This window comes from Prinia subflava, chromosome 1 (genome assembly GCF_021018805.1).
Source record: "Prinia subflava isolate CZ2003 ecotype Zambia chromosome 1, Cam_Psub_1.2, whole genome shotgun sequence".
In the NCBI taxonomy this organism is placed as follows: domain Eukaryota; kingdom Metazoa; phylum Chordata; class Aves; order Passeriformes; family Cisticolidae; genus Prinia; species Prinia subflava.
Window position 1 is genome coordinate 21,624,662 of NC_086247.1, and position 26,097 is coordinate 21,650,758.

The window sequence follows — 26,097 nt, forward strand, 5'->3', positions numbered from 1 at the left end:
AGGCACTGCCACCCAAAGGCACTGCTAGTGCCAGGCTGTAAGACCTCTTCCATGAAAGCTCCATAATACAAAAGATAAAATGCTCATTTAAAAACAAAAGAGGAAAAAAAAAGAAAGGCTAAACTACTATAACCAAACATACAAGCAAACCCATTAATTTAAATGTTTCCACATGGAAATATGAAGAAAAAGACTCTCTTACAACTTCTAAGTGATCAGAAGTGAAATTGGAGATATTTCATGGTCTCCTAAAAATCCTAGTCTTGACAAAAGTAAAACTTGCTGTCATTTTCTAGGCAGTAAATGTTTTACTGCTGGGAAAAGATTTTGATGTTTGTAATTTCTATTGAAGAGCACTATGAAGTAGTTAAAAATATTGCCACATCTGAAAAACAGACCAACGGGAAGTATAAGACACTTGTTCATCTGTATTTCTGTGACTTTTCTCACTTGGTATTATTTGCAACCCTACTTTCATGTCTGGCAACAGTGCCAACTCTACTAAGGATCATATATTACTTTTATCATGTTGATTACATATGTTCACCAGTTTTGCTGCCTATATATGATTAGTGTGGTTTGCACATACTTAGTGACATAATCCAGAGCATGACATTTTCACAGAAAATGTGTTTACTGGGAAAGAGCTCCTTAGAAGTTTGCATTCCTTTAAGCTTTGATCTACATGACATCAAGAATCCTAGAGTTTGAATATATGTTTACCATTTATATTATTAAGATCTATCTCCTTCTCACTATATGCTACTGAACACTTTGGAAGTCACAAAAAATTTCCTTTCCTCTAAGGTGAACTTAGTAGTAGCTGAATAAAAGAAAGCCTTTTAAAATGTTCTCATCTGTGAGTTTAAACTTCATAATGATTTGACATTTAAATTCTGTTATTCATCAGCACTTCACAGCAGAACTTGATTTGTCTAAATGGATTTGAAAGCCCGCAAGTGAAGAGAATCAGAAAAACCTGGTTTTGAATATCAAAAGATTGTATGTGAAAAGTATTTTTACAGGCTGCACGCACCCATTTTATTGATCAATTAACTTCTCCTAGAATGAATTTTTCTGAGACCATATATGAAAAGCCAAACCCCTCCCCTGACACTTACTGATAAATGTCTTTTCTGAGCACAGCTCTACTGAGAGGGTTGTCAGCCTGAGGAGCCATAGAGACAGATCCAATCTTGAGAACCAAAGTGTCTTCTTTAATTGATGGATTAGCTGTAGTTAGGAGAAGAGAAAATATGTGTTTGATTAAAAGTCAAATGAACATAGCAGGAACACTGAAAAGCTATTTTTTAAAAAAATGTACGTAAGAATATAAGCTAAGGATTCAATTTTGCACAGGAGCAACATAAAATCAATAGCCCTGCTGTGATATATAAAGACAAAACTATTGTAATTTCATTTCCCCAGAGTTTTATCACACCACTGAATCCGGGTCTGTGACTTCTCATTCTCTCTGACACTTTTTGGGGAGGGTTTTATTCCAACATGACTTCAGACATTTTATCACAGATTCTTTGTGATCTGTTTGTTTCTCCAATAACTATTTGCTGAAATATCAGCATGTAAACCACTCTGAATTGTGCTTTTTATTATGGGCCTATATCTTTAGATGTAAAACATTACAGGATATCACAGTATAACCATCCTGGTAGCATTTGGAATCGGCTGCAACACACATGAAAAGTTCAAACACAAAGACTGAAACAAGAGAATCTGAAATCTGACACATATACAAAGAACAAGATGTTATATTGGACAGTAAATTTCACATCAATAACAAAATTATTCCAAGGAGAAAAATCTCCGCTTTCCACTTATCTCCATAATTTTCAAATTTCAGCCACATGTAAAGTTTCTTACTTTTAACAGCAGTGGTCATATTAGACAGAAAACCAAAGTTCTGCCTAGAAATAAAACAGCACCATATTTTTTGTAGAAAGCTAACTCTGTCAGCAGGCACAGACAAAGCACTTGGATAAGGCTGTGCTCAGAAGACTCCACATTAACTAGGAAACTCTGGAGCACATGTGATGCAAGTTCAAAGAGTTCATCATCTGAAGGAAACAGTGCACTGCAACACCTGCGAGAGATGTAACAGGGGTGGAACGACACCACACCTGCTCCCACATCCAGGGAAATTCTGCAAGACTCTCACATGGGAGTTTGGAAAACAAGACTGCAGTAGAAGATAGCTTAAATATTTTACCCAAGTGTGAAATGCTTGGTGTGGGGTAAGAACCAGCAAAATCTTTAAGTTTAAAAAAATGGTTTCTTCAGACCCAGTAATGTCTCAGTGAAAAAGACACCATGCTTTGCAGCTAAATACAGATACATGTATATTTCTGAACAGATCTAGGAAATCATGGAAATTCTAAGATGATATTTTACAATTATTGTAGGGAATACCCCAGTAAATATGTGGCAAAGTGGGGACCCAAGTTCTGATACACAAGTGTATGAGCACATGAGCAATCTCTTTCAAAGAAACTCATGTACTTACAAAATAAAGACAAATCCTTTAGCCCCCCCAAAGCAAAATGAAACAATTTACAGATGGTTTGCTTGCTAGAAATGAGACACAAGAGTTAAGCTGATGAAAAACTCTATTTTTTGACTAAATCTGAACCCATATTTTTAGAAGTTAGTACGGCATTGTACTGAGCACTAGAATACTGCTACCGTATACTTAGGTCCTGGGTATTTGCTTTCCAATACTCACATAAGAAAATGGAGTGATGGTATTAAATACACATCTGATTATAACTGCAACTTAATTAGGTGGCAGATGCCTTATTCTTGGGAAGTGGTTCTTAATAAAATATCTAAGGCTAAGAATTTTGTCTGACACTTAGCATAGCAAAATAAACACAGGACTACCCATAACAGTTTCTATTGTGTAAGTATTTTAGGAGTTTTTTTCAAGGCTGGGCATGGGCCTGTAGTATACATTTTACTGTAGGACAATAAATGAGCCAATTTTAAATCAGAAAGAATCACAGACATTAATATAATCAACTGGTTTCTAAAGAGTCATATGAATTCATATGATAAATTCATATTTCCATTCATTAACCCATGCTTTTCAAAATATGGGAATAATGTAGTAAACAATCACAGTCATTGCAGATATTAAAAAAATTTGAGGGGAAAAACATCTATGCTACATTTTAAAAACACTTAGAATTTAAGTATACTTACAATATAGCACTGTACATATATACTTACATTTATTTATATACTTACATATATTTATATATTTACATATATTTATACTTACATTATAAGTACAATCTAGGAAAATATTACAGACTCAAGTGTTCACAATCTCATTTGGTTTTATCCACTCATCTCAGTCATCTTTTTTTGCTGAGCTAAATACATTATGCTCTTTTAAGCCTCCTCATCTAGCACTTAACATTTTTGTTACTTTTCAGCACACTCTCTACTTTCATCAATACCCAATTTTACAACAGAAAGCAAATTGGACATGATACTGCAGCATCTGCCCTGTGCACAAGTACATCTACATCCCTTACTTCTTTCCCCTCAGTCCTCTGTGACCCTCAAGCTGTTTCAGCCACTGTTTCCCAGGACAGTCTCTCCAGCCCTGAAGAGCCAGTCTGTGTAAACTGTTTCCTTGATTTATAACTTTAACTTTACAAGATTTACTGTATTTTCTACAAGCAGTGACATAAGTACAGTAACCCAGATGCATGGCCTCAGGAAATTCTTTGCAACATTTGCTGATGATAGCAGCAATGGTTTTATATTTACTTTCAGACTATTAAACACCAATTTCATTTATTATTCCCAATTGATGAGTTTTTATGGGTTTTTTTTTTTTTTAGATTCCTGATTAGCCATTTTAAATTCATTTAACATTTCCACAGAGACAGTATGGGGATGTATTTAAATTAAATACCATGAGACAAAATGTTAAACTCCCTAGAAGAGTCTAAGCATATCAAATCTTTGCAAATGTTTTATCAACTAAGAATCGAAACCACAACGAAGAATGGAAATCAGATGGTTTTAAAAAGTCTAATTTTCCATAAAACCATATTTATTATCATGTAACAAATATGTAATTTTTTATTAACTGAATCCTGTAATATTTTTTCCTTTATGTTCTCTGAGAGAGAACAATAAAACTACCTGTCTTAATTTTATTTGAACATTACACTTTTCATTTTACTAGATAAGCCTTCAGCTGTCTAAAATCTGTTCTTCCAAGGTGTGTTAAAAATTAGCCTCAGAAGACCAAGATCCCTGAGCACAACTTACTCAGCCTGACTGATCTGAAACTTTAATAGCAAGTGAGGAGGATGTTACAGACCATATGTTATGACAGACTTCAAAGTAGAGAGTCATGCTCATGTGACAAGAATATATCACTTCTACAAATGCAGGACATACTTTTATTCAATGTGCTGCCTTTTCTTTTTCACTATCAACAAATTTATCATGTTCTTTACAGCGATTCCTGATATTTTGCTTTTAGTATGTACAAGAAAGAGTTGCTATTGTCCTCCAATCAGCCAGATGTGGATTTTGTCTTTACAAGTTCTTACAAGTTTTTTGCAATTTAAAAGTTTTACTTATAGTCTTCTGCTCTGCAGTAATTCTTGTTCCTACTTGTCATACATTGCTTTCTTATATTTAGTTACCTTTACTACATGGCTGAGTAAGAGTGGGCTGTTGGCCAAAGCTTGAAACACCACCTGATGTATTAACGAATCAAACTCAGAAAAAGCAGCATTGCTTATTGCCAAGGACAGAATGCTGCCCTCAAACATATCACAAAAAGAAATGTTTATTGGTGCTGCTGCAAAAACCATGAAACTTAAATACTATAAAATTGTATGGGTGTAGTCATGCATGCATGTATACAAATTCCTCAGAAGAAACATGATTTTGATTATTTCAGTGTTTGTCTACCACAGTTGATTGTGGAAGTTGCAAGTAAACAACAGATTTTCTTTTAAAAATTTTTTTAACTATACATGTAAAGTCACAATTACTTGTGGGGTTTGGGAGAAGGGTAGTTTTTGTAACCATCAGTATGCACGGCAGAGAACTGACTGGAAGAGAAACTAAAATAATTTTTCTGCTTTCACTGCAGTGATCACAAATTGGAACACACAAGTCCTATTGGACTGAAAATCTCTCCTGGTCAATAAATGATGAATGAGGATCTTATGGAGGTGTATCTCTAAAAGATATAACACTCTCCTGACCTCACACAGCAGAGATGTGGGTCTTATTCAACTCTTGCTCCTTATTGTTTCTAATTTCTATTATTCTTGATGATAATAAGCAGGTGGAGAGAGAAGCAATTCATTTCATGTTCATAAACAAATGAGACTTTGGAAAAATCTGGGGTGAAAGAAGAAATGAAAGAACACTACCAATTTTCACAGTGATGCTATTTCAGAGTTTCCCAGTGGAAGAGTCTAGAAGGCTTTCTTATTCATTAGGATAATCTTTAGCATTTTGCTTTAAAAACATCCAGTTTTTCTTCCCTACATTGACTGCTTAACCATGGCAATTTTGTTCCTTGCAGGCATTCTTAAGCAAGAAACAAAAAAAAGAAGAAGCATTTTTTATTATTTCTTTTTAATGAAGTATACAGCTACAGAGCTAAAAACATACTTTTACAAAAGATTTCCTTGACAGCATGCCCTAGAACTCCCTTCCAAGTAGAATCATAATTCTTTCTTGCCAAGGCAGCCAGTCTAATTTTATCTTCCTGTGTTTTCAGCAATCCCAGTTGGAAAATTGTAGAGGATGCTGGCAAAAAAATGATCTATGTAAATTCTCACTGCATGCACTTCTTGCAGTTAGGTTATGAGAAAAATCTGAAGACTATACTCTTAGGATTATATTGTGTGTTGTACATAATGGTAAAAAAATGCTCCATACCTACAGAACTTATGTAAATGTATCACAATATTAGTAAAACATTACATTTTAATCTCTAGAAGAATTGTGATAAGTGAATGCATTCCTATTAGCTGTTACATGGTCTAATTTTAACATCAGCATCTCTATTTGCATATAAAGACCGTAATAGGGATGGAAATGTATTTTTACATACAAAGGGAAAACAGTATCTCACAGAACAAGTATTATCCATTGATCAAATAGCTATTTATGAACACTTTACACTACCCAAACCCTGTAAATATCTTTTGCACAAGAGAGCTGGAATAGCTTCAACTAAAATGCTAAACTACATAATCTGTTGAGCACCATCCTTAAGGTACATTTTAATAAAATTTTCCAAACTAAAGTACCTACTTGCTTTACTACCACATGGTTTTCCAGGTGTCAATGTCCACAAGAGCTAGGGCTCCCTGCTTACACTCCACTGCTGGAACAAGTGTCTGTGGAACACTGCACTGACACCAGTGCAATGAAAGCTGACACAGAATCACCACTGCCAAACTGGGTTAAATTCTCTTTGCACGATTTTTGATCATTCTTTATAACCACATTTTAATGCAAACTCTACAGGTACCAAAGCAAGGATCAAATAAACAGCTCAAGGAAATTTTGATCAAATGTGCAGAGAAGCACCGTGAATGTTAGATGTTTCCTAACTCTGACCTTTAAAACTGAAGCAATGGTCAGTGATTTGATTAGAAGTATCTGTCCACAATACCAAACAGCAAAAAATCTCTAACATAAAATAGTGTACCTTCTGCAATATGACGATCTTCCTCATTTTTGGGAAAGAAGACCCTTATCACGCCCGTGTTGATATAAATCAGAGGCAAGTTGCGGGAAGTCAGAGCATGAGTCCTCGTGGGTTGGCCTGGTGACTTCCTTTTCTCCTTCTGACTCCTTGGCAACCTGGCTTGAAAAATGCTGGCAATTGCATTTAGCAAGGGAAAACAAAGGACCACATCAAAGGCCTGAGCAGAGAGAAGGATCTCGTGGAGAAAATGAGGAGAACCATCAGTGTGACCTTCTGACAGCTTATGGAATGATCTTCGTTCATTTCTTGAGATCAGTTTGTGCCGGACATTTTTTGTCACAGCTTTGGTATAAGTGAGAGAAAGAAATCCATGTTGCTGGTGTGAACCATCTAAAAGTTTTGCAGTTGTCTGTTTCAAGGAAAAATAAATAAATGAACTGCTGCAAAAATCTACATGTAACATTCATCAATTACCATATTTCTGGTTATTTAGGATTCTGTATTTTTAGTAGCTTTCTACAGTCATTTCACAGGAAAAAAACCCCAAAAACACCTTTCATTTTTTTTGTATGCACAGTTTATCCACAACTTGTCTACACTTCTCTGCATCGGGTCACCTAAAACTACAAATTTCTGAACATATTCTTCTTTTCTAATTACTTACGTTTCATGAAACTCACATCTAATCAGCCAAAAAAACCCCAATTTTTTCAAGAAACTAAATTTACCAAATCTTTCTGATACTTTTAAACACAGTCATGTATTTTGATTCCGCTTTCATTTAAAACATTTGTAGCTCTCACTCCCTTTGTATTGTTCCTTCTGTATGTGCAGCCACCATAGCTGTTAAAATATCACTTGGGTGCTAAGATAGCTTCACTCCATCTCGACATGGGTGCATTAACCACCCAGAGGCACCTAAATAAGTATTGAACTGGTTTTGCCTCATCACCTCTGAGTATTTAATGAAAATAGCTGTGCCACATGCTAAAGCACATAACTTCATTACACATTGCATTGTACTTTAAAAAGAGCAGATTCCTTTACTTAGGACAGATTTGTCTTGCTAAAGATGACAATTAAATGCTTAGCTCCCACAGGATGTACAGGACAGTTTCCATATTACCTTTGAAAGCTTTTTAGTCATTGTTAATAATGGCAAAATGTAAAAACCATTATTTTAACAATGTAATAAACACATACACAGATTTCTTTAAGATTATTTGAATATTAGATTTAATCATGTAAGCACAAATGAAAGCAACTATATTTTGCAAGCAGTTACTTCTTTCACCATGTTGAATTTGACAAAAATCAATTTAATATAAACACTGTTAGCAGAAGAACATAATCTCTTTCTTAAATAAATAGGATACATAGTTTAAATAAAAAATGGTGGAAAATTGGAAGTTTTTAAAATTAAATTAATTAAAACAAACTGGTAAATTAATTGACTACAAGAACTGAAACAAACAGAATAATAGAAAGTAATCTCAATCAATTTTCATGATGAAAATAAATCAGACCATCCAGAACTTTCACTAACAAAATAATTCCATCAACCCACAGATAAAGAGGCCAATGTCATAACACAGATTTCTTGAAGGATAAAGAGGCAAGAAGAAAATGGCTTAAATAGCTCACACTGAGATATTCTGAATCAGCAAGCAATCTTCAAAGCATTTAAAAGAAAGGCTCAAAAACTGAATTATTAATTGTTGCATTATCAGAATTAGAGAAACAATTTTATAAGGCTGCATAAAGGTATACTGCAGTAATACCAAGTACTTAAATCCCTAAGCAGATATCAGCACTAAAAAATGCAGCATTTAGTACTGGCTTTTATATATTTGGCCTTCAAACGTACTGTGTGTGCTCACTTCTAATATAAATGAATCTCAGTGACTTCAGTGGTCTGTTGGTATGTACAAGGTTGTAACCATCAACCCTCATTCCCTTATCTACTAAAAATGACAACTATTACTAAAGGGTAAGATGTAAATAAAACAAGTTACATAATCAATATAAATAAGAAATATATTCAGTACAAAAAAAATTAGACGACAAGAAAATATTTTAAGGGTTGTTTTTCTTTTTTTTTGCTGGCATTTATTAGTGAAAGTTCTGCATTTAAAAATTTTTAAAAGATTCTTACAGAGGGAAAGAAGCCAGAGAAGTTACTGAAAGGATCCTGCTTGCTGCTAGGTCGAACCAACAAGGTGCGTCTGTTCAGCTTGTCAGTACAGGAAAGGAACACACCTCCATACTGCCCCAGAGACCAAGAATCTTCCCCAAGGCTTGAGGTAATGAACCAGGCATGGGAGATAGGAAGAAAAAAAAAGAAATAAAAAAGTTGCTATAAGCAAAAAAAATTTTGTTTATATTTCGCTTGCATGTTTCCATGTAACTGCAAGATAAACCTATGCCGTACCTTTTCACAGAAAGCTGAAATTCAATCAGATCAAACAAAAAATGAGATTAAAAAAAGTAACTGTGAAATTTTATGTGAAAGGACAACCTACAGCAAGAGGTCAAGACAAATGAGAATAAAAGTACAGTAAAATTTTGTGTGTAGAAAAGAGACTTACCCTGGATTTTCAGCAGATGGCTTTAGCAGAACAAGGAGGAGAATGATTACAAGAACAAAGACACTGTGAATGTAAACCTGTATCCATATGTTGAAAAATCAGTATTATTTAGAAAAATTTAGCTTTTAAGTGTTAAAATGTGCCTTGCACTACAGTTCTTGTAACCATTCTTTTTAACATATAGGAGAATCATTTGAAGTAATTTGCTTAAGAAGAGTTATTCAGGTAAGCACCTTAATTTACTACAGAAATCTCACCAAAAGTTTTTCTCTGCATTGTAGAAAAATTCCTTCAAAATGTCCTGACTGCCAATCTCCCCCTGGCCTGGAAAACAGAAAGTTCACCTTGTCTATTCTCTCCTTTTGGTTTTAGTCCACAGAGACTTACACATAGGAAAGGTACTCCAAATAGATTAGAAAAAGATGAATGAGAACAGTGACAATTTTGTCAAGTGGAGCAAGTTTTGAGTTTGTTGGGGTTTTTTAGGGTTTTTTTGTTTGCCTTTTTCCTCCAAAGTTTGGGCTACTGGCATTGCACAGAATCACAGAATATCTTGGGTTGGAAGAGACCCTCAAGGATCATTGAGTCACACTCCTGGCCCTGCTCAGCACCATTCCCAGGAGTCACACCATGTGCCCAAGAGCATTTTCCAAATGCATCCAAACTCTGCCAGGCTGATGCTGTGACACCTTCCCTGGGGAGCTGTTCCAGTGCCCAAACACCCTCTGGGTAAAGAACCTTTTTTCTGATATCCAACCTAAACCCCTCCAACAGGACTTCAGGCCATTCCCTTGGGCCCTGTCACTGGGCAGTAGAGAGAAGAGATCAGTGCCTGCCCCTCCTCCTCATGAGGAAGCTGGAGACAGCAATGAGGTCTCTTCTTATTGTCCTCTTCTCCAGGCTGAACAGACCAAGTAACCTCAGACCCTGCTCACAGCTTCCCTTCAAGACCCTTCACCCTCTTTGTTGCCCTCCTTTGGATGCTCTCCAATAGTTTAATAACTTTCTTATATTGTGGTACCCAAAACTTCACTCAGTATTCAAGGTGAGGCTGCCCCAGTGCAGAGCAGCCCAGGACAATCCTCTCCCTTGCCCAGCTGGTGATGTTGTGCCAGATGCATCCCAGGACATGCTCAGAACTCCTGCATTGTGACATGATTTTAAAAGATTTTTTTTTAAGAAGTACAAATTTTAATTAGCAAATATTATATTATATTCAAACAGTAACTGCATTTGTAACTTAGGCAAAATACAGGAATTGAAATAATTTTTAAAACAGTTCATCAGGAATAAAATCATAAAGAAATTATGGTAACATTGCTGAATTGATACGAAATCTTCCTATAGTACCATAAGCAACAATAAGCATTCAATAAGATCTTGCAGACTTTGATTCCCAAGTCAAAATGATTTGTGCTTCTAAATATTTAATTATTTTCAATGCCAACAGCTGTGCTGAAGCTTTTAATGATGTTTTCCCTCTCAAGGAGAAACACAACTCTTCTATTTTCTCTTAATCTCTTAATTCATAATGGAATTTGTTGATCTGTAATGGCAAATACTACTCTAGCTGATCAAAGAGTACATAGGCTCTCTCTCTGTCAAGACTGGTGTGTTCATGGCCAAAACTAACTAGAAGATGGCACAGAATCTGTCTACAGAACCCTGTGCCTGGGTGTTAAGTGACACAGATGTGTTGGTGCAGCAAAGAGGAAATCCAGACAAGAGGACTTGCACAGTGGGAAGGCAGACTATGCCCAGCTAGCTGCCCTGAATACACACACTATTGATGATGAACTGCTTGGGATTAATTACCAGAGTTTTACTCAGGGTCTGCACAACACTGTGCCATGTGACACAACAGAGCACCAGCTTAGCTCTCTTCATTACAATAACTGCTGCTTTGCCTCAGATGTTTCAGACCTCTCTGAAAAACTGAGTTGTTTCTCTTCAGCATGTAAGAGTAATGTAGCACAAATCATTAAATAATGGCACTTGCTAACATCATGAACCAGTATTTCGAGAATTTCGCATTCTAAGTTCAGTTAAAATGAACCGTTTTGGTCTAATGAATCAAGAGAGCAGTAGTGTAAAAAAAAAGAAAAACCACTCTCCTAAATTTGCAATGATTTCTCTGTATTTCTACAGAATTACATCTAATTCTGAGGAAACATAATTATGACTTTTATTACTTAAAATGTTAAAAAAATTAACTGAAATTGAATATCTACGTTAAACTAAGTTAAGAAACAAGAAAAACCCCAAAACACCATCTGCCTTTTATCTTTCAGCCTGAAATTAAAGCACAATTCATAGAAATTACCTGTTTCTGTAATGGTCAATATTGAAGCTTTCTATTTTACATTTGATTTTGGTATAGACATCCTGCATATCCACTGAGGCACTGAGATCCTCTAATTCACTGACAATACAGACTTCTGCAATAGTCAAAGAAAATAAAAAATATTAGCTACTAATCTGAAACTTAAAGGATTGTATACAAGAAATACATCTGAGACACTACATTTCATAAAATAGGATGATGCTACTTCTACTCAGTTTTCTTATAAAGCGCTGTTTGATTCAAGTGTCCAAACATTTTTATACAAATGTATTGAGAAATATTTTTATGGGGTTTCTAGTTTAGATATTTATAGCATAATTCCTTGGGGGAAAAAAATGAAAATAAATTTGCCAAGACATTTACACTAATTACAATAGTTTTCTTTCTCTTGTGTAATTATTTAAAATCAAAGGTTCAAATATATTTCTTGAAAATTAGCCTTAGTCACTTTATTTTTTCACATTTCTATGGGCAACAGTGTTAATAGCTAAGCAGCAGTATTTCCTAGAAAAAAAAATTGAAATCCAGCAGTTTATGGAATCTGAGTTTCTTTCAAACAATTACTGTTGGATGATAATTCAACTATATCTCATGGAGAAAAAAAGATAAGCTCTGTACAACACATATTTTTCTTTTCTTCCTTTGACTTTGGTGATTATATTAAATTCAAATTTGAAATTATCAGTATTAAACTACAATGGACATACACAACAAATCTGACTAAATAATATCAAAATGAAACATGTTCGTTTCTAAGGAAATAAGTGTTGCAGTCTACGTCAATTAACCAACATTTCCAATTTAATTTAATCATCTGTCCACAGGGAGGGTAAGTTTATGCCAGAAACAACACTGAATTCTAATTTGCATGTAGTACCCTAACTACAGTTTGTTGCTGTTGTTTAAAATACAGCTCCAACTCATTATGTCTGTGTTATAGGGTTCAGTAATGTTGATACAAGCTCTAAATAGCTGTAAAATAGGCTGTGCTGCTTGGAATTTAAACCAGTACATTGGGCAGAAAAATCCAGAATACCTGTGCCATTATTTCTAGGATCAGGAGCAAACAATTTTACAGTAATTTTTGGCAACATCCACTGCATCCAAAGGCTGACACGTCCACTTGAGACTCCGATATTACTTGTTGTTTGTTCCAACGTAATGGAGTCTGAGAATGGGGAATCATCACCACCCTGAAGAGAATCACCCTATGAAACAAAAGCAATAGCTGAGGAAAAATCTGGGTTCTTTTTCTATATCAACTGATATGGACGCACAAACTATAGAAATACAGATTCCCAAACAGTATATTTGAATTCAGCCATTTGTAACACCAGTAAAGATAAAGTATTTTTCCCTTTGCTTTGGTAGAGATTGCAGACTTTGGCAAAGACTAAATGGTAAAACTCTAAGGTTTTATGACAGGTCTCCTTGGGGTAGCACACTTGCCTTATTAACTCTACACTATGGAAACATTATCATCAATTTAAAACAAAGGCTAATAGGAATATTTGGAGATGCCATAGGAAAAGGGATATGGAGGCTTGCACATATCTGAAAGGCAAAGGAAGGAAAAGTCATCGGAAATACCAAATGAAGAGCTACTCAGCAAAGCTGTAACACCTACACTATGTACATTCTGTGTTTGGGGTTTTTCTTTTCTTCCTTGTATGTGCCTCCCTGTAATTTCTTGGAAAAAAGATTTCAGAAAATAAAAGCTTTTCGTAAGAATTGGAAATATTTTATTTGCCACTTGCTAAATATTTCTGTTGTTAAAAAAATTATTGTCACTTGTAATATTCTTAAATGTATGAAATGTTGACAAATGAGCTTGTAGAAGCTTCCGTGCCATCAATAATCTCTGTTCATTCCCTAAAATTTTAAGGCGCAACAAAGAAGACACAAAGATTAATGTTTTTAGGAGAAGATGATGACAAATGAAAGATGTGCTGAAAATTCTGTTATGTGGGCTTATTAGAGCAATGCAGGCATGTTCTGAAAATATTTACCAGCCAAAGGACGTCACCCTGCTCCTTTGCTGGATCTTCCAGATAGGGAAAGAAAGATGCAAACATATAACTGCTCATCAGCCCCCAGTGTTTACAGCCTAGTAAACTGAATGCAAGGGACACATAAGCTACTAATGTCATCCAGAAGCCCCTGAATATCCAGGAGCACCTCCACTTGCAACTCTACCATGTGTTGCAAGTTTTCTTCATTCAAGCACAAAGAAAGGAAAAAGGTTTAGTCATTTTGATCCACTAAGACCAAGTTGTTTCTAAGATTAACAAACCAATAAACACCCAAAGTCTTATCTTTCATTGAAGATTTGTGGGAATAGGCATTGTAAATTATGACGAACAAATGTTCGAGATTTATCTAAATAAAAGCCAGGATTATTTCTATGGAAGACACCCCAAAAGGCAGATCTACGCCTTAAACACGGCAATTGGACTGAAACCATTTTAACCTGTCAGGCAAGATTGAGAATGCACTCATTTCAACTTCAGATGTCCCAGGGAAGCTTGCTTTCAGTAGCAAAATTAAAATCTGACAGTACTTCCCTCATTCTGTAGTCCAAGGCTGGAAAACGCAAGTATGGAAGTTCTGTTAGCAATCTATTTTCTGGATGGGTAGGACCTAGTCCAAACCTAATGACATAACTCATATGGAAGCATTTATGTTGACAAATCACATTTTCATTCAACTCAGGCCTACAATTTAATTAGAGGTTTTCTAAACTATAAGAGGACACAGAGAGGAACAGTCAAGGTACTTCATCTGCGTGCAGCAAGCTTTACCCTTGAAAAGCTCAATGATACTTACTGCAATTAGAAAGAAACCATCTACACTGTCAATAGCTGACACAGAGAACTTAGCATTCCAGATACTCATGCATATGAGGAAGGGAAAGCTTGTCCAACTAACCAATGGGTGTTTCTCGAAAATAACACCTCAACATGAGACTATAATACCTGGACCAACTCAACAGATGTAATATGAAGTGTTGCAATGAAACAGATCCAGTTCACCTTCAATCTTCTATAGTGACAGTGGCTTTGCATTATTCAAAATTCAAGAAAGAAAACAGTACATTTCTATTTATTTTTATATTTCTTATATAAGGCATTACTGCTTACAGCTCTGAACAGATTACCTGGAGAGCCATAAGTGACCATCTTTTGAAAAACTGTTCAATTCCTGAGGTCCAAAAAGCATTTGTTCCCTATCACATTCTAAGTGAGCTAACTTGTTTACACAATCCCACCTGACATCTCTCTCCAAGTCATGGACTTAGCATGACCCTCTTGCTTTTAGTGTTTGTTTATTCTTCCTCTTCTGTTTTACTCTTACACTGCCTGCAAATCTAATTATTAAATATAGCAGGGCCTGTCTCCTGCTGTGTATCTAATAATATTTAATGCCTACCACAGCAGGACATCTCAGATAGCTCATTTCACTGTGATGCATGTAGCTCCCAAATCGGAGTGGCACATGGAACATATGCCACCCAACAAAGCAAGTTAAAAAAGAAGTGTGGTAGAACCTGCTAAATAACATATTCAGGGCAGAGGTTAACTCTTTTCTCACACACTGTAACTTTTATTTCCTATTTGCTTCTCCAGTAAAATCCTTCCTGCTTCTTGCCTTTTTTGTCCCATCCCATTCCCATCTCTTCATATTATTTGCTCACCATGTCCTTGCAAGATATTTCCTACTGTCTCTACAAAGAGCTCTACTGTCTCCAGTGCCACTTAATTATACTATAAGGCAGCACTAACTGACAGTGACATGAAAGTAAATACCTTTTCAACACTGAAAACAAAATTCAGTTTTCTTCAAGGATGCCAGCACCCATGTCCTTGGAACAGAAAAGTATGGGTAAAGCAGCCTTGGAGAGTGTCAGGCCTGCAAGCTCCCCAGCATCTGAAAGGATGTAGGCAGAGCAGTCATTTCTCCAGTGCTAACCACTGTTAGCCCTTATTGCTTCTCCTGAAATGGCAGGCTCCAGTAATAAACCAGTGCCATAACCCAACCATTTTGCTGTCCTCAACTATCCTCGCCAACCCTCTGCAAACACCAGCCTCCCTCCCCTGACCTACTCTGCTCACTTCCAAAGCAATGAAAGGTAGGAGTGAAAAATGTATCCTTCCAAAGTCACAATGCTTTGAGAATCCTATCTCCCATTTTGATGAGTCTTTATTTGCAAAGTCCTCATTCTTGGAGGACATCAGAGAAGCAGATTTTATGCCATGTGAATGGCATTAGCTCTAAACCTTTCAATTTCTGACAATAAAGTCCTATTTGTTTATTTTGTGTAACATCCACACAGCTCTTTTGACAGTCTGCCTTTCAATAACTTTGCACACCTTTATAATTTGCCTTTGAATGATTGCCCCAAAAGATGATGCTTCAGTGTTGAAGTTTCACTGTGTCTGAGATGACCCTTCTCATCACACCTCACATGCTCCAAAAAGACGGTGGAGTCAACTTTGGGCAGATCCCTTCAGAAGGGCAGATGTGAAGGAAGGAGCCACCCAAAGAGAATTTCCCTATGCTGAGATCTTCAGATAAATTTCACAAAGTGTCAAGAAATAAAAGCCAGTTAAGATAAGGAAAGAGAAAAACAATACTTACATGTTTATTTACAGTTTAGGCCAATGTTCTTGACAATGCTGATGTTCTGTGGACCCATTTGTGGGTCTCCATTCCCTTCATTCTATAAAAAGGAATTTTCTTTTCTTTTTCTTTTTTTAATCTGAAAAAATTTTCAAGTTCTGTTTGTACTATAAACAGACTTCATTTTGCCAAACCGTAACTTACAAACTGTGATGGAATGGGTGGGAATGGGAGACAGTCTCCTTCTTGTCTTCCACACACTCCCCCACTCTCCCACTGAACATGTTCCAAAATGGATTTTGAATGAAAATCAACTTTGTTCTAAAATTTTGGCAGGACTCTACATTTCTGATAGTTGAAAAAGAAGAAAACAATAGCTGATTAAACTTAAAGGGGTACACTTAACAGCAAATACATATTGCCATGGTAATTTCTGAATTTTATAATTGGGTTATTTTATTTCTGTAATTTAATGTTTTCAGCTTTTTCATGCATTTTCTTAGGATTTTTTTTCTACAGAGAGCTATTTTTCTTTAGTGGTTTGAGTACAAAGATAACTTTACTCTGAAGAAAAGTCACGCTACAATTTTCACACACTTCTTTAGGATTATTTTTATGAAGATATTAAATTATGTACAACGTCTCTCAGAGAATTAGTCAGTTGATAATTTTGGCACAAGGTTACTTGAAACAGTATTTGTGAGATTTTTGAAGAATTGCATTTACCCTAGAGTTAGAGATACCCACCCAGATGTATCATTAGAAACTGGACCTGCAATTGCCAGTGTTTGGAACTCATTCTGCCACAGAGCCTGAAAATCCTAACAAGGGCCTCAACTCACTTGGGCTCCACTTCACCCAACAATTCTGTACTTGGGCTCCTGCACTCCCACCCAGGGTTCCAGGTCATGTGCCTGTACCCCCCCTTGGACTGGCAGCAGGTCAGTGTAGCTCAAACCAGGTTTGGCTGCGGCGTTCAGCAATGATCTCTTGATGGCAGCCACGGCAGAGCTTGTCAAGAGACAGCCCCAGCTGCTCAACACCCTGTCCCTGTCAGAGGTGACACTGTGCTGCCCCTGCCTACTTCAACAGTTTAACTTCAACATACTACCAGCAATTTTTCTGTGATGAAAACGTGTAAACAGCTAAATTGGCTCATTCTCTTTGTCAGTGGCAGATGCCTCTCTGAAGACAGATTAACATGCTGTATCACGGCCCTTTGGGAGGCAAAACCCAGAAGAGATTGCATTTCTTCTTAGCCTTCTGTTCATGGTACTGTAACCACAACCAGTAGGCAGAGTCAAAGGGTCTGAAAAACTGATGGTCTGCAGTAGCTGACATTTTATATTTTTTGCCCCCAACTAAGCTCAGATTCACAGAATTTTTTTGCAGTGAAAAACTAAGAAACTGAAGTGAGAAGAAAGACTGTGCTCTTGTTTCTCATGGAGTTGCAACTTTCATTTTGGATTTTCAGCACCCAGCATGTTATTGTTAAATATGTTTATTCATTACTTTTCTGCTCTGTTTCCAGATCTACTGAAAAATCAAGCCAGAGTCAGAAACCCTGAACTATTTTCCCACAACTTCTCATGCCAAGTCTTAAAATATACAATTTGAATTCTTTTACCAATTGTTGCAAATTGACCAATATACTGAGTTTATTTTCTTACCAGAATTTATCTTTGTTCATCAGGAAGATCCAAACATACGAGGCCTTCATCCTTGGCCTGCGTAAAGCTCAGGGATGATCACAGTTTGGCCACACTAATGCTATGCCTTATCAAAATAACTTCTGCGTTCTTGCTCAATCACTGAGTTTCCCCAAGGACTAAACACTTCTACCACTGTTTGTACTTAAGTAAACAGTAACAAGTGGCCTGTTGTAGTCTGTACTACCTTACCTTTTCCAAGGCAGGGACGGTAAAAATGATTAACTGTTTCCAGCCTTCAGTATTTAAGCCTCTCACTCATCCCTCCCTGTCCTACCACCACCCAGACTAAAACTTCGTAAGCCTAGGTAGCTTTATCCACATCAGACTCACATCAAGTTGTCAGCAAGAAAAGAATTCGACACAGCTTAGAACATAAATCATTCACAAATCACATAAACAGATTACCATTTTTTTTGCTATTTGATATAAACAGTTGTGCAAATTTGCTTTCTTCTTTTATAGCAAGTCTGTTGCAGCTGAAAGAAGCTTTAAAAATAATCATGTGTCTCCCACAGAGCAAAACATAGTAACTATAAAAAACCTCTAAACTTAAAAAATCCCACAGCTATGGCAGCAAAGCTGTTTTCATTTGACAGATTTCAAGAATTCAAAGCTCAAAATTATAGAAATATATAAACAAAATGCAGAGTCTGATAAAAAAAACCTTCTGGAAAATTTCCCCAAGTCAAACCTACAGAAATATATATTATTATTTTATTACTCTAATATTGTTCCTGGTTCACTAATTCACTAAATTTCATTTAGACAATTTAGAACTTTTAGGAAAAGAAATTTTCTAGCTAGTGTATAACATTTGTTGAGAATATAAAGATAATAAATAAATTATGAAGAACATTTTGCAAAAGGGTAGAATGAACTTGGACCCATATTACCAAAATAATCTTGGTAACATATGGATTAAAACAATTATGGAATAGTTTCAATTAATGCTCCAAGTACAGCATGTACTCCAAATACTGCTGTCTATATAGATTATCCAAACCAAATTGTTATTTATAAAGCTGGTGGTTTCTGATTTAATGAGAAATTATTTTGATATGAGTAGGGAGAAAACCACTATTTTTGTGACCATATAGTTTTCTTACTATTATTGCTTACCTTCAATTTTGTATCCATGGCAATATTTTTCACAATTGAAATCATGCACACATAGATATACACCAAAACCAAGGCTATTCAAATAATCTAGAAACATTTTAGTGAAAGAACTGAAACTCAAACTCCTTTTAATGTCAGCTGCCTCTTCGGGATGTGTGTGTGTGTGTGTGATCCATATATAAAGTAGACACTAGCAATCACCACTTCATTTCCTCCAAACCTGGGAATTAATATAAACTAGACACAAACTATACTGGCTAAACCAATCCTGGCCAAATGTTGAATATGTATTGCACTCAGAATCCAAACAATTTTATATCTGCCTGTGTTCCAGAGCTGTTCTATGAGGTGTCCCTGAAGCTGATGGGGTTATCTTGAGACTGAAAGCCAGTCATTCAGGAAAGTCTCCCTACATTCTAATAGATTTATGTTAAAAACAAAGCACTGCATGCATGTGATACTGTGGTATACCTTCAACTCATCTGATGCATTTTTGACTCTCTCTTGCAGCACAAACAAGGTCAACTCACTATTCTAATTTGTAAACCTGACAGGGGTACTAAGAAAACCACAAATACTGTGTCTGTGCAGTTGCACAGCTTCCCGTGACCACCCATTCTACTCTATACCAGCTACCTGGAGACTCACGGCTAAGGACACTGTCTTGGGTTGGAAAATGTAACCAAAAATGTGTATTCTATTTTCATCTGCTGAAACCTGTTGGGATATATTGTTCTTCTCTACTCCTGCACCCATCCTCCTCAGAGGGACATCACCTGTGAATGGGCCATTTAAGGACTCTCACATGACTGATAACATCACCTCATTCCACTGTGAGATGCTCCACCCAGTGGGAGGAGCCAAAGCCTTTCCACCAGCATAAAACCTGCAATCCCAAACACTAATTCAGTTGGTTTTCCACTGAATTGTCGGAGGAAGACCGGACCCATCTCGCCAGCACTGGACCCTTTGTTCTACAGGATCATCTCTACTCCACAGAACAACATCTGTTACTCTAGGAAGACTTATTTGGTCTTTCAACCCTGACAACAGGGTGTCAGGTTGTATCTCTGACTCTGTCAGGGTTTTCTAGGACTTCTGTTTGTTTGCTGTACTACTGCATTTGTATTTTTCTTTTTTTTTAATATTCCTAGTAAACAACTGTTATTCCTATTCCCATATTTTTGCCTGAAAGCTCCTAATTGGAAAATTGTAATAATTTGGAGGGAGAGGGGTTTTTACATTCTCCATTCCAAAGGAAACTTCAGTTTTCCCTGACAGATACCTGTCTTTCCAAACCAAGACAGACACTCATGGGTGAAGTTTAACACAGCATTCATGCTGATAAAAGAATTTGCCTGCTTACCTCAGTACAGGGCAGGACTCCTCCCTCTGCCTCGAATATTTTACAGTCTCAGGCAAACACAGACATCATGATCAGGCACCAGATTGCTCCAGGCAGTTACAAAGTGTTAAAAATTAAGGAAGCAGAAATACATAAAACCGCGTGTCCAACCTTATATCTGAAGATGCACACCCAAATGCTCATGTGACAGGCTACAAGAGCACTCTGAGATATGGCCAGCTGAGACAGGGGAAAGGACTGGGCCTCAGGAGTAGTTCATAGGCGGCACAGTGGCTCAGCTGTGGCTGCATGGAGGTGGGGTGAGCACACAGCCAGGCACAGTGCCAGCCCTGGGAGCCTTCACAGCCCAGGACCCCTCCAGGCTGCCAATGCAATTTACACACAGCAGCTCCCTACTGAGCCACACATCAGTGGCTGGCTCACTACTTGGAATGGCTCACAAGCAGCACAGGTACCACAGGTATTTTCAAAACAACACTTACTATTCTACTAATTCTGGAACTTGAAAAATGGCTTATGTTTCTTGACCTGAACACACTAACCAGAGCTTTCTGACATAAGACAATATGCACTCACTTCAAAGAGAAACAATACAAACAAATAATAAATATAGGCACAATCCAATACAGCAAATGTGTTTTTTTCTCTTTTTTGTTCCACCAAAATGAGTAATAAAGTATTCTTCATTAGTTTATTGGGGCAAAGTTATTTTCCATCTGGACTCTACTACTCGTTTTGATTTTTCTGATTCTTCTTTGACTGTACACCACTATATTTTGTAGGTCAGAACTCACACAACACATTTCTTGAAGAAATAAAAATACCTCTGTAGTGGTTCCAATGTCAGCAGATGGACTGTATGTGCTGGTATCTGGTGGAATGGTACCAACACTACTTTTAACTGGAGAACTAGGAGGAGCAGGTCCTGTCATTGTTTCAGTATAGACAGAAGACACAGATTGATACTGAGCTCCTTTCCTCTGAATTTTATTCCAAACTTTACTTGTGATCTCAGCCAGTTCATACAGAAGCTGCACCTGAAGGAAAAAATAAAACTTAATTTTAGGATGAAGCATCTCTTAATGAGGTGAAGGAAAAACCAAAGTCTTCCACTGAGACTTATAATACAGCAGAACTGAACTTCTCACCATTTATAATGTTCTAGTAAGCAACTACATGGCAAATAAAATAATTAGTATCAGTTACAGCATAGTGACTTTGATAAAAATAATCTGTGCTTTTTGTAAACATCTGATACATAGCTCAAAAGCATAAGCAATAACATGGGCTTGTAAAACTTTTACTAACATAAATTTTAACAATTAAGCAAAGGTAATTTATCAAATATTTTATATGTATAGATATGGTCTTTAGGAAAAGGCAAATGTAAACTTAGTAAAATATTAACAATGCAAAATTAATCATTCAAATGGTATTAAAATAATGATCCCATGCAGCATGTGAAACTGATCTGGCTTTGGAATAATACTCATACCAAACTCAATAGTCTCCTAGCATATGTCATTCCAATATTCAGAAACACATTGTTTAACTTGCACATTGTTTGACTCAGTTCTAAGATATTTACACAAGTTTTTGTAAATAGGCATTAATCATGGAATTTGTATGACAACATATTGGAACATACTGTATAAAAAAAGGTCAGTGAAAACTGAAAATAATATATAAGCAGATTCACAGCTGGATACCATACCCAACTTGCCATTATAAAAAATTGAAATTCTCATATTTATAAGAACTTTAAGCCTCAGGACACTTCTGCTCTATGAAGCTGGCTTCTTATGTGGGCAGAACAGATGCAGAAAAACACTGCTGTCAATCTATATTTGATATAAAACAGTACTTGATTTTGTGCGTGAGAATGTGTGATGAAGTCTCAAAGTACATGGTGCAGTCCTTTCTTAAGAGGTGAAATGCTGGAATTTTATAAAAACCTTCTTAATTCATCTTGGATTTTCTTTTGAAGTTTCAAGGTTTACACAGAGCAGGTCATATAATCTTTTGACAGAATTTTCCTTAGAAGAGATAAACTTCACAGTACATATTTTTCCTTCATACACAGAGCAATCTACAGCCAAACAATTCTGGCTGTGATGAAGAGCTCTGATTTCAGTTATGCTCTAAAGTATTTGGTGTCTGTAGCACTCTGATAGACATTTTCAATTACCAAATTCAAATTTCTAAGTTTTCCATGCAATGCAGGAAGCTCAACTAATGTCCTAATGTAACTAACTAATGTAATGTCCACCCAATTGATTGATTAATATAACATTAACTGGTGTTGACACTTTGCTGGCAAAAGTATCCCTAGAAATTTAATAGGATACAGGCAGATATCCAAATCATACATGCTTGCAATTTCCCCATGTCCCAATTTTTTTTCCAAGAAAGCGAAGGACAACTTAAGCTAAATTTGTTTTAATGAAACAGGGCTTTCAGAAAATTATTTATGCTACTGTTCCTAAAGGCACAAAGTAATGCAAAAGAAGGAACTTGTGTTTACATATAAGCTCATATACAAGGTGAAGAGGTTTGTCATCAGTTAATCCAACAGTGAAAGGTTTAAATCTTACTGGGGTTGCAGTCATCATAATTATTAAAGCTAATAATTATCCTGTCAGGCAAACCTTTTAAAATTGCTCAGGCTAGAATCTTTCCAGGTACTCTGAAACAGTGGCTATTTCAGACAGCAGTAGCCATGTCTCTGAACATCACCAGCAACCAGCCAGCCAAGTAGTATGATCAAAGTACTCTGTCTCTCTCTGAAACTAGGGACAAAATAAGTTCAGCAAACAAAAAGGCACACTTTCATTAGAGAGAGATGACTTTCACAGAGTTATGTTAAAAGGCAAAAAATACCAAAACCCCTCACAATAAAGCCTCATTAAAACAAAAAAGATGGCATGTGTCTACATGTAAATAAAATTTCAAAACTTCAGATTAAGTCACATATTTGGTTATTTTTAATGCATTTTATTTCATTCCATTGCTTGTTACTGATTGAAATGGAAGGATTCCTTTTTCTCTTGTTGGCTGCATGTTTTCAAATGTGTAGTCGCAATATTTTACAAATACATTTCTGATTATATGAGAAAGGCTAGTGTAAGGCCTCCCTCCTTTCCAAGTATTTTTGAGCATATATAATAATTATTTTTAGAACAACTATTTGAGAGAAGAAAAATGATAGGACAAAAAGGATAACTGCCAGTATTTGTTAAAAAAGGCTTCTCCCTCTCACTGCTTCTACTCTCTCCTCGGCAAAACCATACATAACTCAATAAGACCCCACTGACTACTTGGCAAAATCTGTAAAGCTCAATATGTTACAGCATTTTATATTTTAAAAGTAACACATTATTACAAAATTGAAAACTACAACCAAAGACAACATCTGGCAATTTTTCACACTGGAAGTACCGATTGACTTCATGACCATCAGAACATGGTTTCTTATTAAATCATGATAGTCATATAAATATAATATTTTACCTTTGCTACCATTTAACAAATTCACCAAATTTCACCTAGTTTAAGGCTGTCATCTATAGAAAAAATACAGCCTGTCATTGTAAGAAATCAAATTTCATACTGTGAATTTATAACTATCAAATGCTGTTTATGGAACTGTATTTTCCATCTTCCATCCTTCGACATCTAGTTAAAGAAACTGATTGCCTTTTTTTCTTCCCTTAAGGACAAGTAAGGCACATGTAAAGGAGAAAAGACAGTTCAAGAACCTTTAGTAAACTCAAATAATTTGTCTGCATCCTTTCAGTCACTAGAATACTTCAGTAAATTAATAACTTCACAGTGTACAAGGACACCCTTAAAGACAATAACATTTGATCTAATATTCCACACTACAGCTTAATTTTAACACTGCACTATGCTCATAATATGATTTATATAGAGCTTGGAGCTTCAGATTTTAGTGGAAATACTTTCTTACAGTTCGCAAAATGAATTACTCAATTACACTTTAATAGAAATGCTTGAAAAATACTGTATTTTTCTATTTTCATTTTAGTTCTCAACTCACATTTAGGTAAGACTGGCACTTATAGGGATGCCATTCCACTTTAAATGTTATCAAACACCTACTGTATTTGAAACACCAGCAAACTAGGTCCAAGTCATTAAAACACAAGGTGTACTTGTGTTTTAATTAAAACACAAGGTGAACTTTCTGAAAAATCTAAGAACACCTTTTTCTTTTAATAAACACAAATGAGGTGGTAACTTTTGTTTCCATGCATTCACCTGTTTTTTCTCCCCTTTACTCTAGGATACCATTGCTTGCCTAAAAACCACTTTATGTTCAAAGAAATGTTAGTTCATGAAAATGTAGCAAAAAAAAATTACATTAAACCACTTCAGTGTAAGAATCCACAGTGACAGCAGAACAGTATCACAGCATTTAATGGCACATCTGCAATTCATTTCACTCCATCAGCCAAAAGATGCATTTATACTACAGCTATTACATTTGGAGAAGAGTTTCAATTACAGAAGTTGAGAGTCCTTCAAAGCAAATCTCAATCTAAGCACCTTGATCTTGATGACCCACTTAAAAAAAATCGAGTTATTTTTAATTTCCTTTCATAAATCAATTAAATGTACCAACCTGGGGGTTGGAGCATTTTATTTCAAGGGATTCAAGGTCGACATGGAGGCAGACGACAAATGAGTGTCTGGACTCTGGCCCTGAAGCAAGCAGCTTCTGTGAAGTCACAGCTAAAGTAGAAGTACAGCCCATTGGTTCTACCAAATTTAGTGTCATTTGTTGTCCAAGAAGAGTATATATACTGAAATGATGCAGACTAATTGTCCATGGAAAAGCGTCACCTAGTGATTAAAAAGAAGAGGAAACAGTTAAACAATTGCTTAATAAAACACAGGGTATTAATTTCACAAAATTGGCAAAGGACTTATTCTAAACCACCTTAGAAGTCAGCAAGTGCAATCAACAACCATTATCTTTATCCCAAACTGTAATAAATATAATTCAACCATCATTTCCATGCTATACTTCAAAATCTAAACAATAGTAACAAATATTTTATCACTTGTAAAAACTGAAATCCACTGGAAATTTTAACTCCAAACTGTGAAGAAACATGTACAACATAGTCTTTAAAGAAATCTTTCTGCTTCATATAGTTTTCCTCAAACTGAGGAATATCCAGAAAACACTGCCCACTTCTTTCAGCATATGGGTGCAGTTCAGAGGCAGCTCCTTCTATTATATACTTATATCTATTTACAGATTTTAATACTAAAGAACTGAATTCTTTCCTTTAAAAATCTACAGGTTGCACCTCAACACAATCCTGCTGCAGAGTGAAGCCTATTCCAATGCTCACAGTGCAGCTCCTTCCACCACCTCATTTAAACTTCCTAGGAAAACAGAATGGTAATGGATTTTCTAAAAAAAAAAAAATTATTATGGACATACATTTAGCACTTCATTTCTTATATGCAGGAGGAAGCCTACCCAGAGAGGTTCCTGGCATCCTACCAGGAAATGTTATCAGGAATAATCAGTGAGGGATTTAGCAGTGCACAGCTGAACAATAAAATGCCTACAGCTCCCATATAATCAGTTT

General features: G+C 36.0%; 1 protein-coding gene across 6 annotated transcripts in view; it reads right to left on the reverse strand.

The window, feature by feature from the left end:
• The window catches only part of VPS13B (vacuolar protein sorting 13 homolog B), a 422,459-nt gene that overhangs the window by 170,218 nt on the left and 226,144 nt on the right, over nucleotides 1-26,097 (reverse strand). For 4 of the 6 annotated variants that reach the window (XM_063390273.1, XM_063390281.1, XM_063390285.1 and 1 more), the window contains exons 24-30: nucleotides 25,116-25,336; nucleotides 21,295-21,507; nucleotides 12,690-12,861; nucleotides 11,633-11,747; nucleotides 8,877-9,018; nucleotides 6,722-7,130; nucleotides 1,122-1,233 (exon numbers count right to left, since the gene is read on the reverse strand). In XM_063390273.1, the coding sequence (XP_063246343.1) occupies nucleotides 1,122-1,233; nucleotides 6,722-7,130; nucleotides 8,877-9,018; nucleotides 11,633-11,747; nucleotides 12,690-12,861; nucleotides 21,295-21,507; nucleotides 25,116-25,336 (1,384 nt within the window). Of the gene's footprint in view, nucleotides 1-1,121; nucleotides 1,234-6,721; nucleotides 7,131-8,876; nucleotides 9,019-9,566; nucleotides 9,634-11,632; nucleotides 11,748-12,689; nucleotides 12,862-21,294; nucleotides 21,508-25,115; nucleotides 25,337-26,097 lie in introns of all 6 variants that reach the window. The other 2 variants (XM_063390302.1, XM_063390294.1) reach the window with 1 other exon arrangement.